At 57.0% G+C, this 18493-nt stretch overlaps 1 protein-coding gene across 3 annotated transcripts in view; it reads left to right on the top strand.

Moving 5' to 3' along the window:
* LOC116945057 (uncharacterized) overlaps positions 1-18195 on the top strand; it is an 81775-nt gene extending 63580 nt beyond the window's left edge. For all 3 annotated transcript variants that reach the window (XM_032959137.2, XM_032959139.2, XM_032959138.2), the window contains 18 exons: positions 544-772; positions 986-1187; positions 2351-2504; positions 3293-3477; positions 3757-3889; positions 4287-4544; positions 4976-5088; positions 5372-5636; positions 6069-6402; positions 6790-7158; positions 7675-7817; positions 8562-8784; positions 9249-9345; positions 10289-10460; positions 10965-11296; positions 11882-12029; positions 13503-13600; positions 13769-18195. In XM_032959137.2, the coding sequence (XP_032815028.2) occupies positions 544-772; positions 986-1187; positions 2351-2504; positions 3293-3477; positions 3757-3889; positions 4287-4544; positions 4976-5088; positions 5372-5636; positions 6069-6402; positions 6790-7158; positions 7675-7817; positions 8562-8784; positions 9249-9345; positions 10289-10460; positions 10965-11296; positions 11882-12029; positions 13503-13600; positions 13769-15169 (4856 nt within the window). In that variant the 3' untranslated portion in view covers positions 15170-18195. The remainder of the gene's footprint in view (positions 1-543; positions 773-985; positions 1188-2350; positions 2505-3292; positions 3478-3756; positions 3890-4286; positions 4545-4975; positions 5089-5371; positions 5637-6068; positions 6403-6789; positions 7159-7674; positions 7818-8561; positions 8785-9248; positions 9346-10288; positions 10461-10964; positions 11297-11881; positions 12030-13502; positions 13601-13768) is intronic.
* The last annotated feature ends 298 nt before the right edge of the window (positions 18196-18493 follow it).

The following is an 18493-nucleotide window of genomic DNA, read 5'->3' as shown; positions in this document are numbered from 1 at the left end:
ATCCAGTGTATGTTTTCCAATGGGCACCACAAATGTATAAAACAAATTTGATTGGATTTGAATGCGGAGTTTATTAATAGGTCGGAGCTACTGATGTGGCTAATAAGTTCGATAAGTTCTAAAGGCTGCCGCTCAAGCAGCCTGCAGGGCAGCACAAGGTGGCAGCCAGCATAGTTTGCAGCAGCCGGATATCCGGTTATCCCGATTACCGACTTTCCCAAAATTTCAGGGGGGGCTGAGCCCCCCCCAGCCCCCCCTGATTTTGTCGAATAGGCGCCGCACGTGGAAACCTGTGCAGAGTTTGTGCCGTACAGCTGTTGCTGCTGAAATTATGCACTTGTTTAAGGCGGTGTAAAACAAAAAAAAAACGCTTTCATTTTATTGATGCAGAGTGGACCGATACGTGGAGGCCATAATAACATTCCACTTATTTAACACAAAGTGTTCGAGTGCCGCTAACGTTGTTTCTTGAACTTGCGTGGGGCGGTGGTCGGTGCCCCATGAGGGAGACGGAGCCGTGAACGTCCATCTCGTCCCCCGCAGATCCGTGCCAAAATGGGGGCTCATGCACCGACGGCGTCGGCGCCTTCAGCTGCAAGTGCCGCCCCGGATTCCGTGGGTCGCGCTGCGAGACGGAGGTGAACGAGTGCGCCAGCAACCCCTGCCGCAACGGAGGCTCGTGCGCCGACTATGTCAACAGCTACACGTGCCGCTGTCGGCCCGGCTTCAACGGCATCCATTGCGAGCACGACATCACCGAGTGCACCGACAGGTGAACCGCACACCAGCCCTCTTAACTAACAGTGTGGTGCAGTGGTAATGCTCGTGCAACACACAAGTACTGTAACTAACAGCGTGGCGCAGTGGTAACGCTCGTGCCGTGCAGCAGTCCTTACTACCGTGATGGCGTGCGATGCACCGACGTGTTGGCTCGTACTTATGCGCTGCAGAGGGGGAGGGTGATCGGCGTTGTGTCTGTGGGTAGCTCGTGCCTGAACGGCGGCTCGTGCGTGGACGGCATCAACGCGTACACGTGCCTGTGCCGCGGCGGCTTCACGGGAAGCTACTGCCAGTTCGACATCGACGAGTGCGAGTCCCAGCCCTGCCAACACGGAGGCACCTGCCTGGACGGCCTGGGCACCTACAAGTGCACGTGCCCGCGCGGGTACACTGGAGGGAACTGCCAGGTACCAGTGGTGCGCCGGCGCGGCCTGCGTGGTGCGATCGCGCCGCTCTCGCCGCTCGTTCAGTTTCCGTCACAGTTCCTGAGCGCGCAGGCCTCGATTTTTAATTTACAGCAAGACCGTCTCTTCTTGAATTTAAAACGCACTGATCAGTGGATTCCGTCTACATCGCTGTTGATTTCGTTGTCTGTGGAAAAGGTGGTGTAGGCAGGCCTGTAACCCCCCGCGCTTTGGAGATTTATAATTTAATACTTCGTGATTTATTTTATTTTATACCGACGTGACTTTACCGAAAGAACCAAGGAGTATGGATTCCTGCAGTCACGAAAGCTTCAAATCAAGATGAATACAGTTGCTGAGCAGAGGCCTAAATAGCCCAATATACATCACATGGCCATCAACACACCAATACACAGTCCTATCAGAGTCATCGCAGCATTAACAAGCCCAGGCCCAAAGGCCAAATACGTCAAGCGACCGGCAACAAATAGCATTGTGACTGTTGTATCACCTCAAGAGTTAACACATTTTTCTTGCATTGAGCGAGGTTATTTTTAGTGTAAAAACTTGGGGGGGGGGGTGTGGAGGGGATAAAGACGGTGTTGGGAGGGAATTCCAAAGTGCGACAGTGCAAGGGAAGAAACGGAAAGGGAAGCGTTGTGACCTGCAGTGTGGCGAGTCTGTGAATTAGTGGGTGAGTTGAGTGGGTATGTATGTCTAGGGAGCGGTAGTGTAGCGGTTAGCACGCTGTGCTACGAATCCGGCGACCCGAGTTCGATTCCCACTCACGGCCAACACCAGTGACGATTATCCAAGCTGGTTTTGGGCCTTCCCTAGGTCGACTCAGCCTCAAATGAGTATCTGGTACGATGTGTAAACATCACCACTAGGGAGACAAAGGCTGCTGGGCATGGTGCTGGTCACCCACCCCCTCGTGTGCCGTGCCGGCCTTCATAGGTGCTCGCTAACAGCTCTTGCCCCAACAGTCTGTTAAGGCTATACAGGGGATCTTTCTCTTTGTTTTATGTATGTATGTATGTTGAACTTCTTTCGCTGGATTACTGGATGGCTGGGTGACTGAGTGGGTTGTTGCAGGCTTACTATGATGATCGGTTTGTTGGCAATAGCTGGAGCTGTGCTTGTGGCCGTCGCTCCGCTGCGCACAGGCGCTCGTGGACTGGTGCTCCTCGTCGCCCTGCAAGAACAGCGGGTCCTGTGTGCAGTCGCGCACGTCGTACCGCTGCGATTGCCACAGTGGCTGGACTGGCCTCTACTGCGACATCCCCAACATGAGCTGCGATACGGCCGCCAGAAACAAAGGTACCAGCTGCAGCAGTAGCAGCAGCAGTGCTGTGACGCATCACGCCGAATCGAAGAAAATTGTTAACATTAACTTTCAACACAACATACAGAAATATAATTTAGGCAGCAGGGTGGCACCCGTGGGTGACACTCTTGTGCCTCAAAGCAGGAACGTCTGGGTTCGATTCCTGACTCTGAGTGCCTTTCTGTGTGGAGTTTGTCTGTTCTCTCACCGTTCTGTATGGGTTTTCTTCCAGGTTCTTTGCTTTACTCCCATAACTAATAACATGTATCAGATGCTGACCAAACATCCCATTGCTGAAAGATTCCCTGCAAATTACTCAATTGGGATTATACAGAGCAACATCGCTCCCGGGCTGTGACAAACTTGGCAGGAACCCTCCTGAAAAATACTCGAAACTATTTAAAACACTGAGCTGTGTAGCTCCTTTCAGAAGCGACCTGGCCATCACAAATGATAGCTCAATGGAAGTGGCTTATCACGTGGACATTTAGCAGCCAAATACTATAAATGCATGTTGATTCTAAATATTGAGGGAAAAACTGTAAGACCTGGAGGAAATCCACGCTATTACGGGGAGATAGAATACGCAAAATCTAAATATACAGCAGGCATCATGGTCGGGATCGAAGCCATGACCTTCTGTATACCAGGCGAGGTAGTTAACATCTCGCTACTGTGGCGAGTGTCTGTGTGGCTCTCCTGGGTAAACGAGCAGAACAACAACAATAATATATATAAAAAAAGAAATAATGGATGAGTGAATGCGGCGGATGTTTTGCAGGCCTGTCGGTCAGCCACCTCTGTCGGCACGGGGGCCGCTGCATTGACGCGGGCAACACGCACCACTGCCAGTGCTCGCGTGGCTTCGAGGGCAGCTACTGTGAGAAGGAGGTGGATGAGTGCACCTCCAACCCCTGCCACAACGGGGCCACCTGCCGGAACTTCCTCGGGAGCTACAAGTGCGAGGTTTGTAGTTTGGCCTCGACCGCAGGAGAAGCAGAGTGATTCTACAGAGTGTGATTAATGCCCGTTGGTAGAATTTTCCAAACGTCTCAATATAGGGCGAATGGAGCTTGCGCCTGATAATAAAAAAATAAAACGCACTGTACGTTACAAATTCTACGGCGCTTTGATCGGCAATTTGCACGAATGCCGCCGATGCGCACAAATGATGGCGCTGCCCTTATTGTTACCTCCGTGCACATCGCTCACCTTGGCGCTCGCCATCTCCTCTCTCCCTACCAGTGCCCCGTGGGCTACCATGGCTTGAACTGCGACTACGAAATCAACGAGTGCCTCTCGCAGCCGTGCCAGAACGGCGGCAAGTGCATCGACCTGGTGAATCGCTTCAACTGTGTGTGCCCGCCCGGCACCCAGGGTGAGCGCTGCAGATGCGCGGCATGCACCGCGATCGCCATGCACTGCAATCACCACGCACTGCCATCGCCACGATCACCATGCACCGCAATGTCTCTGTGGAGGGGGAAACCACAGCGCGGGGGGGCTGCCGCACGACGGATGGGTTTCGCGCATGCACATCGAGTATGCGGTGAGAGGAAACCACACGCTGCTTCCATGTGCGGCAGGGTGGCGGCGGTGCAGCGATGACACTCACGCCTCACAGCAAGAAGCGCATGCGCGTACACGTGCTGCACGTGCGTCGGCGTGTGCGTGCTCCTGCATGTGAGTGTGCGTGCGAGCGTGTGGCTGCGCGTGTGGCTGCGCGTGTATGCACCTGCGTGCGCCTGCATATGTGCATGCTTGCGGCTGTGTAGGAATCCTGTGTGAGATCAACACTGACGACTGCAACCCGGGCCCCGACGCGCCGATGCCCGGGCCCCGGTGCTTCAATGGGGGCTCGTGCGTGGACGGCGTGGGCAGCTTCACGTGCTCGTGTCCGCCGGGCTTCGTGGGCGAGCGCTGTGAGGGCGACGTCAACGAGTGTTTGTCCAACCCCTGCGACCCCAGGGGCTCCCTCGACTGTATCCAGCTCGTCAACGACTACAAGTGCCAGTGCCGGCCCGGGTTCACAGGTTCGTTCTCCGCGACGCCGTGGCATTCTCGCCGTGCCGTCACTGGGTTTACGAGCGCTTTGCGTGCGCGATGTCGGGTTTAGAATTTTCACGAATCTGCTCCGTAAGGTCACCCAACCCTTGCACTCCAGAGCGCCGAGCTAAAGGCGCATACTCAGGGGTCAACTTCCTCGGCGCAATCTCCATGCCGAGGCCGTAATCTATTGTTTTGGCCAAACAGACGTTTTGAGTAATTAAACAAATAATAAACAGCCACATTTGTTTGTTTTCTAATAATTTCACGCAAAACCCGACTGACCTTCGTCACATGCTTTTTGGCTTCATCGTTTTTTTTCTCATCTACGTTAATCGCAAATGTTTCCATCAGTAGGCCGACAGTGGTTGCCATCGTCGTTGTATGACGTGGGTTTGTGTTGCATTGCGCCACGCAGGTCACAACTGCGAGGTGGTGATCAACACGTGCCGGCTGGAGCCGTGCCGCAACGGCGGCACATGCATGATCACCGTCAACACGCTGTTGGGATTCACCTGCCTGTGTGCCCCGGTATGTCCCGTCGCACGAGCCCCACGCGGCGCGCACCGTAGACAAGGCGGAGGGCCTGCAGGAATGTTCCGGAACACAGACCGGTTGCAGTTGTCGTTGCCTTCGGGCAAGCGCCGATGGGTTCCCCATCGGGCGGAGCTCAAGGCCCTCTCCATGTATGGGGCTCCCAGAGGCACAAGGTAGCGGCGAACATTCGTGGACAAAGAGTGTGGAAACGAACGAGCAATTAAATGCGCACGAGCGGTTGCGTTGTGCGTGACTGACCGCGCCGTGTCGCCCACAGGGCTACGCGGGCCATGCGTGCGAGGACAACGCGTACGCGTGTGGCAACCTGAGCTGTCGCAATGGCGGCACGTGCCTGCCTGACCGTGCCGCGGGCCCGCTGTGCGTGTGCCCGCGTGCGTGGCGCGGCCCCGAGTGCCAGTACCACAGCGGCGGTGGCGGAGGAAGCAGCGCATGTGCCAGCTCGCCGTGCGAGAATGGCGCTGCGTGCTACGAGGAGGTGCGCCCACCCTTCTACCGCTGCGTGTGCCCACCCCTCTTCACAGGTGAGCGCCTCGCTGGTGGTTGGTCGTCTTCGCGTCGCACTTCTCGTTGCTCCTACCACTTGTGTGGTTTCCATTTCCGTGACCTTCTGCTCATCGATTCCTCCACACCCGAGTTAAGGACTCGGGCCAACCCGACGCTGACCCGTTTCGTCTCATCCGCACTGTGTTCAACCACCACACTGCGGGTCACAACAAAAGCACACTCGCCCAATCGCATGCTCGCTTATCCACGTGCGCCCAACTCTTGCTTACCCTCGCACTCAACTCTCGCCCTCGTAGCTCCGGCCAATGGCCAGAGAACCCGGACACCAATCCCGTGTGACGCCAATTTCGCGCAACCGCGTCGCGGGGACGCGGTTGCTCGTCCCCGCGATGCGCCGCATCAAGGACGGCGAGTGAGGGTTTGTGCGATCGTCCGCTTGCTGTGTGAAGGGCCGCGATGCCGGGTGCTGGGCCCAAAGGTGCCGGGCGACGCCAGCTCGGGCCGCGCTCTGCCTGTGCCGCCCCCCGTGCTGGAAGAGAGCTGCCCTGTCGCCGAGTGCGAGAGCCACGCGGGCGACGGACTATGCGACCGGGACTGCAACAACCACGCGTGCGCGTGGGACGGGGGCGACTGTTCCCTGCACTTCCCCTCGCCCTGGCGCAACTGCTCCGTTCGGCTGCAGTGCTGGCTCCGCTTCCGCAACGGCGAGTGCGACGAGCAGTGCAACTCCCTGGGCTGCCTCTTTGACGGCTTCGACTGCCAGCTCGGCATGAAGAACTGCAAGTGAGTTGGTGGGGGAGGGGGGGGGTGTGGCGGCATCGCCACCGTCGCGTGGATTCTCCGTCGGGTTGTCCTGAAGCACGCATCACGTGTGAACTCCTAGAAGAGTAATTAGGCAACAGGATCCCCTCTATGGTGTGTGTAACGTGACTGGGCGTGCTCGTCGCCCATTATCGGGTTGGACAAGCTCCTACGTTTTGAGTCTGCGTGCACCGCGCGTGATTGTGGAACCGGCGGGGCTGATGCGATCACACCACCGTCGAGCCATGTCCCCTTGCCTCTCGCCCCCACGAACCCCGCGCGCTGCCGATCGAACCTAATGCGATCACGGTTCTAATCGTTCCGGCGAAGTGCCGCAAGTACATCTCGTCCCTCCCCTGTGCTCCGCAGCCCGCTGTATAATGCCTACTGCACGGCACACTACGCCGACCAGCACTGCGACCAGGGCTGCAACAGCGACGAGTGCGGCTGGGACGGGGGCGACTGCGCGGGCGAGGTGCCCGAGCGGCTGGCGGACGGCGTGCTGGTCCTCATCATGCTGCTGCCGCCTGCGCGCGTTCACAACGACTCCGCCAACTTCCTGCGCCAGCTGGGCAGCCTGCTGCATGCCACCGTGCGCTTCAAGATAGACACCAATGGCCAGGACATGATCTTCCCCTACTACGGGGACGAGGCGAGGGGGGGCGGCGGGCCGCGCCTGGAGCGCGCGGCCCGCTCGCTCTCGCGATTTGTCCGGGAGATGGAGCGGCCACTGATCGGGTGAGTTGCTCGCTCGCGCACCGTCAAGCGAACGTGACTCGTGCGATCCACCCTGCGTTCGACCGCGCTACGTTGGTTTGCTGGCCGCTTGGCAAGCCACGTCTTTGGGGCCCTGCACTTGAAACAAAATGGAGCCCCTCGTCGTCGAGCCACGCGTCAATTTGAACGCTGCATTTTTTAACCGGCGTGAAACGTCGTTTCGAAACTTTCCGTGTGCGCATATGCATGCATGCATGGTCGTTTAGTGGTTAGCACGCTGCGCTACGAACCCGGTGACCCGATTTCCGCTCACGGCCAACACCAGTGACGATTATCCGAACCGGTCCTGAACCCTCTCCTAGGTCGACTCAGCCTCAAATGAGTGCCTGGTGCGGTGTGTAATCATTGCCGCTGGGGAGACAAAGGCGGCCGGGCGTAGTACTGGCTACCCCCCACCCCCTCGTGTGCCACAGTGCCAGCCTTCATAGGTGCTACTCGCTAACAGCACTTCTTTCTGTGTGTGTGCGTGGGTGGCAGCTCCAAGGTCTACGTGGAGATCGACAACCGCCACTGCTACCAGACCTCGGACCGCTGCTTCTCGAGCGCCGCCGATGCGGCGGCGTTCCTTGCTGCGCAGGCGACGCACGGCAGCCTCCCCCTGCCCCTCCTGGGTGTCTCCAGTAAGACACCCCCACCACCCTCACCACCTTCACCTCCCTCTTCACAGTGGGCAAAATGTAAATGTGGAAGAAGGCCTAGCATGAAGCCTACCTGCATCGCCGTAGCCCCACGTTCACAGACACTCGCACAGACACTCGCTCGCACACCGTCACACTCTCGCTCACTCACTGCCTGTGTGTGTTTGTAGAGTGTAGCTGCGTTGAGTGTAGCGGTGTCGTCATAACCAATCTCAGTCTTCCACATTCATATTCTCTACCCGTGTGTGTGTTAGGGCCATGTTGTAGGATCTAGATTGAAAACGAATTTATTTAGAAGCACTTTTTGTGTGTTAGTTTGTTTTCTTTCCCCCACTCGCACCTTATGTAGCCAACTGTGCTAATCGGAGTTAAGTTCAACATACGTACATACAGGATCTCACCTCTGCCACGATTGCTATGAATGCGGTGGCTAAACCGCTGTTTCTGAGGGTGTGTACATGGTTTATTTCCTCACGTCTGTGACAGGATTTTCGACGCAATTTTTGATTTGTTTGTAAGCACTGTTCATTGTTTATTCTGCCTACAGTGAGTTCTGGTGTTGTTTTTTGGTAAATAATTTGTTGCTATTTTTACTCATGAGTTGGCACATTCCCACCTCCACTGCCGTCCTTATAACAGAGCTGCTTTGCGCAGTGGGGCCTTAACAGTTGAAATATAAAGTCTGAGTTTGAGTGTTGTTGATCCGGTGTCTCGCTGTGCGTGCAGGCGAGGTGCCCGACGTGGTGACGGCGCCGCGTGTCCAGGTCTACGTGCTGCTGGGCCTCGTGCTGCTTGTGCTCATGGTGGTTGTGCTGCTCGGCGTGCTGGTCGGGCGCAAGCGGCGGCGCGAGCAGGGCACCCTCTGGTTCCCCGAAGGCTTCATCCTGGGCCCCCCCTCTGACAAGAAAAAGCGCCGGGAGCCCGTGGGACAGGACGACGTGGGCATGAAGTACGCGGCACTGCGGCGTGGCGTCGGTGCCAGCGGGGGCGCGTGCCGGGAATCGTGCCGCGATGCAGGGAGGGAAACGCACAGATCGGATCCTAGAGACGCCACACCCATCCGTGTATGACCTGGACAGCTCTCCGGAATCGGCATCTGTGTCGGACTTTATGAAAGTTTACTGCGCAGTGTTGATAGGCCTGGGCTGGCATGTCGAGGCTGAGGGAGCAACACCTTAATGCTTTTCAGCCCAGGTTTTAAGGTATTTGTGCGCCAGTTCTGTCCGTTCATGTTTCTGAGCACATGGTTGTATTTGAGTTTTGTGCGATGCTCGCTGCTGGCCCTGTGAAGTTCTTGAAACGTTGAACAGCACTCGTCTGAGAACTAACGAGCTGGCGTTCTGTGCTGTGTGTGGCACCTTCTGTCCTTCTCTGTCTCTCTGTCTCTTTCTGTGCATGGTGTTGTGCTACCAGGACCTTGTCTCAGAGCTCCGTGGAGGACAGTCTGATCGATGGAAACCAGAACGAGGCGTGGCTGGATGGCAGCGTGCCCAGCACCAAGCGTAGGAAGGTGTGTAAACACAGACACGCAAAAGGTTCCCAGCATAGCCTTCACGGACTGTTAGGGCAAGTGCTGTTAGCAAGCACCTCAGAAGACCGGTACAGCACATGAAAGGGTGGTTTGGCCAGCACGAACACCGGCTGCCTTTGTCTCTGCAAATGCCGATGTTTACACACCACACATGGTACTCGTTTAAAGCTCAGTAGACCTAGGGGAGGCCCAAGACTAATCCAGATAATCGCTGTCACTGATGGTTTGCAATGAACGGGAATTGAACTCGGGTGGTCTGGGTTCGTAGTGCAGTGCGCTAACCACTGCGCCGCGGCTCCCCGCATCCATGCGGGGAGCCGCATTGGCGAGCCAAACCTCCAACCGGGATTTGAACTCGCGACGTGTCGATTGGGAGCCGCACGCTCCAGCGCTGAGCCATCTGGCTCCCGGCCAAGTTTAGTGTGAACCAGAACCGTGAATGGGTCTTCACTTCAACAAATTATCATGATCCAACGCTCTTACTCTGCTCGATGACCCAGGGAAGCCTCGCTGAGTCTGAACTCTTTTTCAGGAGGGTCCTGCCAGGTTTTTTTTTGCAGTCTGGGGACAGTGTCTCTTCTGTGCAATCTAAATCAAATAATTTACAGGTTTTTTTTTGGAGTAGTGATGTTAGGCCGATTCCAGTTACATTTAATCGCTTTTAGCTATGGGAGGAAACGGAACCTTGAGGGGGGAAACCCATACATATGGGGAGAGCATACAAAATTCACACAGAGGCACCCTGGTGAGGAATCAAACCGAGGCCCTTCCCTTCCCATTGTAAGGCGCGAGTGTCATGACTGCACTGCCACCCCATGTCCTGGGTGCACACGCGCAATAGGAGCAATCGTAGCAAGCCGCGCTTACAAAGGGTGAGGCGATAGGCTTGCGGTTTGAGTGACGAGGCGACGCGTGCGCTCAGCTGGAGGAGCAGGGGATGTTGCCCGAGGCCGAAGAGCCGGTGGACCACCGCCCGTGGACGCAGCAGCACCTGGAGGCAGCCGACATCCGCACGGCGCCTGCACTCGTGCTGGCGCTCACCCCACCACAGGGCGAGGCTGACGACGGCATGGACGTGAACGTTCGGGGGCCCAGTGAGTCGCCGCTCCCCTCCCGCACGGTCGTGACCCGCACGCCGTGATGCACACACAGTTACCCGCATGGTCATGACCCGCTCGCAGTTACCTGCATGGTTGTACGGCCGTGACGCGCTTGGTGGTGCCACTCACAGGTTAGGTCGACGGGGGCAGAGTAAAGTGTCCCATTCGCTGTGTGACGTCAGTGTCTGTGTGGAGGGGATCACACCACATCCCTGTTTGAACGGTGTTTCCCATGTGTATAGCAGTTGAGATGATGAATACCAGAAGCAATAAAGAGATATCACGTTCTCTAAATGGCTGTGTAACTCTCTTAAGTGGTGAAATGTTTGTTAGGTTGTTTGGCATAGCCGTGTTTTTTTTAAGCTATCACGGTACTCTCTGGAGTGTTGGTGAGTGTTGGAGTATTGTGGAGTATTGGGGAGTGTTGGGGATTGTTGGGGAGTGTCTGTGGCTGTGGTTGAAATGTTCCCCGCCGCCTCCTGTGCCCCGTGATCCCAGACGGCTTCACGCCGCTCATGGTGGCGTCATTCCACGGCGGGGGCCTTGACTCGAGCCTCTGCGACGAGGAGGAGAGTAGCGACGGCCTTTTCGAGGACGGCACCGATGACGGCTCGGCCAACGTCATCACCGACCTCATCTGCCAGGGCGCCGCGCTGCACGCACAGACGGACCGCACTGGTGAGACGGCGCTACACCTGGCAGCTCGCTACGCACGCTCCGACGCCGCCAAGCGGCTGCTGGATGCCGGCGCCGATGCCAACCTTCCCGACAACATGGGCCGCTCGCCGCTGCACGCCGCCGTGTCGGCCGACGCGCAGGGCGTTTTCCAGGTGAGCGGCAGTGCCCTACCAGGGCTCGCTTGCGGAAATTAGAGCGGTGGAGGATGACGGTGCAGTCGCACCGTTGCGTACAAGTCGAGCGCTCGAATGGCAAAATGATCAGTGACGCGGGGGGGGGGGGGGGGAGGGGCAATGATGGCTACTGCCTGCGAGCGCCAAGCTGATGACGGAGCACGCGGCACGGTACTGCCCACCCTCCACGGCCCTCGGCAGGCAGGGCCACCTGAGCGACCGGCAGGGCCGCCGGAGCAACCGGCAGAACCGCTGGAGCAACCAGTGCCTCCTCACAGCCAGCGCTGGCAAACGGCCAGAGAAGCCACACAACGAGCCGTGACAGCTGTCGTCGTTCCGAAACGCGGTTGCTCGTCTCTGCAATGCGCCGTACACGAAAAGAACGAGAAGATCCAGAGCAAAAGCCATCGGGCACCATGATGCCCTGTTGCCACAAGCGGTTCTCTTTGCACTACGTTGAGAGTTGAGATGTGAGCCGGTGTGCCCCGTAGCGCGACGCGTCACTGCCCCCGTTGCTGTGCGTGAGCCGTGTGCGTGACCCATGTGCGTGCGTTCCTCCGTCAGATCCTCATCCGCAACCGCGCCACGGACGTGGACGCGCGCATGCACGACGGCACGACGCCGCTCATCCTGGCCGCGCGGCTCGCCGTCGAGGGCATGGCGGAGGAGCTCATCAACTGCCACGCCGACGTCAACAAAGTGGACGACCTCGGTACGGCCATGCTGCCAGGCACACAGCGCCCGCACAGTGCCTGCACAGTGCCCGCATGCTCAAGTGGAAATCCGTGCTGCCACCCCACCCGTGGCGGCGCTGCTTGCTGCTGCTGCTTGCTGCTGCTTGCTGCTGCTGCTTGCTGCTGCTTGCTGCTGCTTGCTACTGCTTGCTGCTTGCTGCTGCTGCTTGCTGCTGCTTGCTGCTGCTTGCTGCTTGCTGCTGCTGCTGCTTGCTGCTGCTGCTGCTTGCTGCTGCTGCTTGCTGCTGCTGCTTGCTGCTGCTTGCTGCTGCTTGCTGCTTGCTGCTGCTTGCTGCAGCTGCTGCTTGCTGCTGCTGCTGCTTGCTGCTGCTGCTTGCTGCTGCTGCTTGCTGCTGCTGCTTGCTGCTGCTTGCTGCTGCTTGCTGCTGCTTGCTGCTGCTGCTTGCTGCTGCATGCTGCTGCTTGCTGCTGCTTGCTGCTGCATGCTGCTGCTTGCTGCTGCTGCTTGCTGCTGCTGCTTGCTGCTGCTTGCTGCTGCTGCTTGCTGCTGCTTGCTGCTGCTGCTTGCTGCTGCATGCTGCTGCATGCTGCTGCTTGCTGCTGCTGCTGCTGCTGCTGCTTGCTGCTGCTGCTTGCTGCTGCTTGCTGCTGCTGCTTGCTGCAGCTGCTGCTCTGATCGCACGAGACGTTCGACCGTTCGAGTGCCCAGCATCGACATGGGACAAACACGCGGTTGTCGGGCACGTGGTGGCCAGCGATCGGTCCCCCATCGTAGATTGTATCGCGAGCAGCCTCCCGGTGGGCACACCCCGTGCTCCAATTAGCAACCGCGATAGTGAACATTTGCAGAGCGACGGTTTTGGCCCCATGCAAGATGGCGCACACATGCACCGAATATCACCCACGAAAAGCAAAACGCTGCCCTTCGTGGAGTGAAAAGAGGGAAAGCTCCCAAGGGCCAAATGTTAAAACTGTGGACGTCGTCAGAGAAGCGGAATCGGTTGTCGGAATATAACTTGATCGGGGAATGATAACACCGTCAAGCATTCTTCCATTCAAAGCGCCGATGAGCAGGCGCCCCTGGCCACTTGCGCATAGAGATCGTTCGCGAGAGTTGTCAGGAACAGAAAATGTGAAGGTTTCTCACGGCTGGCAAACAATTGAATTCCCAAATCTAACGCAACAGCGATTCCGCAATGAGGAAGCACCCACCGTAAAGAGAAGAGGCGAGAGCAAGGGTCGCATTTTTTTTGAGAGAACGCACCCGAGGAGGAGACGGAACGATGATATTGGATTTTTTGTGGGAGCTTGATGGAGGGAATGGCGACGGCTTGGGGAGGACTCCATTGGGAGTGGATAGATGGTGGCTGGCTATGATGGCGTGCTAGTTCTTGAGTTCTTGTCATCAATCGCTCGGTTGTATCCGCTCCGTCTCGGCAGTGGGCGCGTGTCCGTGTCGTCAACTCAAGACACGTTTGTCACCCTCGCAGGGAAATCAGCGCTGCACTGGGCGGCAGCTGTGAACAACGTGGAGGCCACCCTCGTGCTGCTCAAGAACGGAGCCAACAAGGACATGCAGGACAACAAGGTGAGCGCACGCATGCACGCACGAGCTGGCACCTCATACCGTGCAGCCAGGCATTCCCTTTGTACGTCAAGGCTGCACCGGCGAACAGTTTCTGGCTACTTTACGAAAAGCTTCTTTTGCCGCGGCCCCGCGTGCTCGCCCGCCCACCCGCGCTTGGCCTCTCTGCAGGAGGAGACGCCGCTGTTCCTGGCAGCCCGCGAGGGCAGCTATGAGACGGCCAAGCTACTACTGGATCACTTTGCCAGCCGCGACATCACGGACCACGTGGATCGCCTGCCAAGGGACATCGCGCAGGAGCGGCTGCATCACGACATCGTCCGCCTCCTGGACGAGTACAACGTCGTGCGCAACCCCTCGGGGCCCAACGGCCTCGCCTCCCCGCCGCAGGCCAACGGCGCCTACGCCCACGGTGCCAAGGCTGGAAAGAAAGGGGTGCGGCGGCCCGGCAACAAGTCGGGCGTGGCGCACGACGCCGCCAAGTGCAAGAAGGCTCAGAAGAAAGTGAACGGCGGCGTCGCGAGCGGTGGCGGTGGCGATGGAGCGCCGCTGCTAGGGTTGGACGGATCGGCGTCGCTATCTCCCGTCAACTCCGAGTCGTCGCAGTCGGACGGGACCTCCCCATCCTTGCTGACATCTCCGCACGTGGCGCATTCCCTCTACGCCTCCATGGAGGCCGTCGGCTGCGGCCCCCCTCGCGTCGGCCACCCAATGGCCTTCAGGAACGGAGCCATAGCGGTGGCGTCTGGATGGATAAACCCCATGCAGAATGTGCCTCTGTCGCAGTTCACTCATCAAGGCCACTCGCTCGGCCTGACGTCATCTCACCCTCAGTCTAACCACAGGGCCATGATGTCACCCCTGCACCCGGCCATGATCAATAACCAACATCACCAGATGCTGGCCTTTCAGCAGAACTTGTATTCACCGAGGAATAAACCCCTCATGGAGGCTCCACAGCATCACCCAGAGCAGGCCCGTGGCGGGGCCTTTTTTCAGTCCAAGATGCCAATGATTCAACCACAAAGCAACCTGCAGGCCGCATCCCAACAGTCGCAACTCCTAGCGTCCGTTAGCCAAAGCAATATGTTTCCTTCTCTTCAACAGCAGCATCAGGGAATCGCAGTGCCCATGCAGAGTTTCGTAGGGAGCGAATTTGGAGAAAGCTTTGCTTCCAATGACTACAAGCCCAACGAGAAGTCCCACTCGCAGACCAGCTGCGTGCTAACGCAGACCGTGCCGCCCCCCCAGGAGGCAAATCCCTCGGCGCAGTCGAGCCAGCTCGCCAAGCGCGAGGGGGCAGCCCCCGCAGAGCAGTTCCCCACACCGCCGTCCCAGCACAGCCGTGGCGAGGGCAGCCCCGGGCACGCGCCCCCGCCCGGCACCCCCGGCGAGCACCCCTACCTCACCCCTTCCCCCGAGACCCCTGAGCGCTGGTCCACATGCTCGCCCCGCTCGGGGGCATCGGATTGGTCGGACGGCGTCTCCAGTCCGCCCGGCTTAGCCGCACGGGCACAGCGCCGGCCCGCCGACCCTCAGCAGCAGCTGCACAACCTGCAGGCGCTCATGTAGCCCGGCCTCGCACCCGTTTCTCTTGCCCGCTTCGCTCCTTCTCTCGCAAACGGCACGTGCCGTCGGTCCCGTGACGCGTGGCTGCCTCCTGCGTCGCCGTAGCAACGGCGGTGATGCAGTGGGAGATGGCGTGGGGGAGGGTCGCGGAGCCACGGGTTTGTTGATTCCGGACCGGTAGCGGTGGCGGTTGTGGTTTTTCGTTCACACCAAAATCCCCGCACGCGCATTTTACCTGCATCCTCCAAAGATGGAATATCAGCTTCCGATGCCGGCAGAATCTGACCGTCTCCCACCTTGTTGTGAGCGAGCGTCGAGCCGGTAGCTGTGAATGCTGCTGTAGGCGGTTGCGTTGCTACCACTGCTGCTGTTGTAGGAGCGTGCGTCGGGGCAAGGTTAAACTTGCACGTTCAATTAAAATATTTCACCCGGGAATGTATGTACGTTGGACTTCTTTCGCACCGTACGTAGCCAATCGTTGGTGCGGAGGAAGGACAACAAAAATGGCTCAAGATGGAACATCTCGTTTGCAAGGGTGTCCCGACTGCCGTTTTGACGCGTGCATAGCGAACACGAGATTACACGGAGTCAAACATGTTACGTATTCAATTTGTTAAAAAAAAGTAAAACTTAGTTAATTTTTGCACATCCTGAGGGCGATCGGACACAGCAAGTGGTACGGCCAATCACAGCATCCCGTGCTCGTAATTTATGCGACACAATGCAGGCGTTGCGATTTTATTTCCGTCATGGTTTACGATTTTTCTGTTTAGCTGTGGTACCAGCGTAGACGTGTCTTATCGGAGCATGCACAAGCATTTATGTTGTTGTTCATTTGAAATGGATCGAGGCGTGGGAGTGGAGATGCCCGCCCGCTGTCTCGCGATGGGAGAATGGTCGAACTTCTGCTGCTGCTTTTGCAGCTGCTACTGCTGCAGCTGCACCCTGCCGCGTGCCGTATCCCGGTCGAGTTGTTTCCCACAGTGCGCGGACGGTCGGTTGGTCGTCGCGATGAGCACACGTGCATAAAAAAAACTCAAACTGCTCTGCAAACAAATCATTTCCAACTCGGATAAATATTGTTTTAAGCTATGATAATAGTGTTTTTTAATGAAGATCGTTCATGCAAATCGCCTCTCAAGACGCTGCTGTAGAGTCTGTGACGCGCCGTAGTATTTCACGCGGAGATGCATTAAAAACCACAAAGCGAGAAGGCAGCCGGAGCTGGTGCCACCAGTTGTCCAAGCTCTGTGGTCCTTTATTTCAACTTTCAGCCGCCTCCATTTCGCCAAAACGCATTGGTTTTAGGCAGGGGATGCGGTTGGTGTCGGGGCGGGCCCAGTGCCGGCGGCGGCACGGCCCATGGCCCAAGTCACGGCTCGGCTCTCGCCCAGGCGAGCCACTTCAAAGCGACGCTCAACTTGAGCCACGCTCAGGATGTACGTGAGCTGTGGCTGAGTCGCTTGTGCGTCTGTTTGAGGCAATTGAGCGGCTTACGCCTGAGCTGGGCCGTGGCCAAGGTACCGGGGCCGAGTCTGCCAGGAGAAAGCACGTGTGGCCACACACACACACACACGCGTGCGTTCGTGCGTGTGCGGGGTTTGTGCGTGGTTACATGAACATGCACGCACCCCGTGCGCACGCACGCGCTGGGTGTGTGCAGTGCTTCCTGGGCCTGGTCTCCTGTGCATGCTGCATCGTGTTTTGTACCGGGAGAAGGGTCACGTCTCAAATTTATGTTTAACTTGAATGGATTTGTCTTAAATAGGGATATATCTTAAATGCAAAACAATGTCTTATGATCGGAGCTTATTTACACGTGTTTGCCTTATCAGTAAGTGTGGTTTATGCATCACAATAATGGCATTTTTACAAACATTTAGTTTCTAAGCTAGCTTATGTAACCATGTGTAAATGATGGTATTGTTATAGTCTACATTAAAAAAATGCTTGGGACAGGTATACTTGTCGAGTGCACGTTACGTTGGTCCCGTGTTTGCGGTAGGTTGTCGGCTTGGCGTGAGCGTCGACGTCTCAGGCTGCGATGTAGTCTATAGGGAGTCACCTTCCCGTGGGTTCGATTGAATCCTCCTGTGCCCTGCTCACTCACAGGTGGGACGAATGTCCCGCAACCCGCGTCTGGTCTGCGCGGTGCTCTTCTCGCAAACCGTGCAGTGCTATTCGTTAATCTCACGGGCCGCTAGAATGCGTGCGTTTTCTTTTCGCTTCATAACTTGTTCCCATCGGGCATATGGTATGAACGGTACTCTTAGGAGCGCTTTTATTGGCCGGCGTCTGTAGCCTACGGGGACCGTGCGTGTCTTGCCTCTCCGTTGTCGCTCCGAGCAACATACCGCGGGGGGATGCAGAACGGCGTGGCCGTAAAGAGTCGGGCTCGATGCACATTCTCGATTTAACTTCGTTTGGTACCGAGTCCCTGTGGTACCAGCGCCGCGCGCGCACCCGCTTGCTTTCCCACGGTACTGTGGCATGCGTTTAATTGTGAACAGATGTGCTGCTGGTCGGCTGCCAGTCGTGCTGCAGGCGCGGGGGGAGTGCCGAGCGAGGAGCAGGAGGGAGCAACTCTGCTCGTTGCTGCTCGGCGTGGGTACTGCTCGCAGTGTGGCCAGTCGAGCTTTCCAAGGACAATCGTGTCGCCACCGAACGTTTCTCAGTCCCCCTCCCTCGACATACGCCAAATCACAATGCTGAATACCGGTACTCACTGTATATGACACTCCACAGATGCTTCAGTGTACATAAGTAATTTGTTTCATTTTTTTTTTTAGATTTGGTAACTTTTTTCTTACAAAAAGAAAATAACTCATACTTATTTTAGTATCCAGCGCTGTTGACGTGGAGCCCGTGTTGGTGTTTGACGGTAGTTTGTGAATAAGAGATTATTTTACTGTTTAGACTTTTTTTTACTCTTAAAATATTTTTTTATTACTAAACCCTGTAGAAATGGTATTCAAATATGTATTTTGAATTGTAAGCACCGACGTGGTAATAAAAGTGCCTATCAGTTGGCTCCGGCTCTGTGATACTGGAGTGCGAACGTGGCGGGTTTGCTTTGGAACGTCTGGGATCCTGTCTGGGATCTCGAGACTCGTGTGGCTCTCAGCGCGTGGCTCTCAGCGCGTGGCTCGCCGTTGGCCAGTGTCAAGCACGCTGCCAGCGGGGGATTGCTCTGCCACGCGGTTCTCACACAATTAGCCGCGGGGAATTAATGGAAGTGCGATGGAATTCAATGACCTCTTTTGTATTTGCATGGCGTCGTGTAAATTCCTCTACATCTGAAGCATTTGAGGGAGGGATCCCTAGTGG

Source organism: Petromyzon marinus, chromosome 22, assembly GCF_048934315.1.
Source record: "Petromyzon marinus isolate PM22_M1 ecotype Great Lakes invasive population chromosome 22, UKy_Petmar_22M1.pri1.0, whole genome shotgun sequence".
Taxonomy (NCBI): domain Eukaryota; kingdom Metazoa; phylum Chordata; class Hyperoartia; order Petromyzontiformes; family Petromyzontidae; genus Petromyzon; species Petromyzon marinus.
The sequence above is the reverse complement of the archived record's forward strand: the minus strand, read 5'-3'. Positions and strand labels throughout refer to the sequence as shown.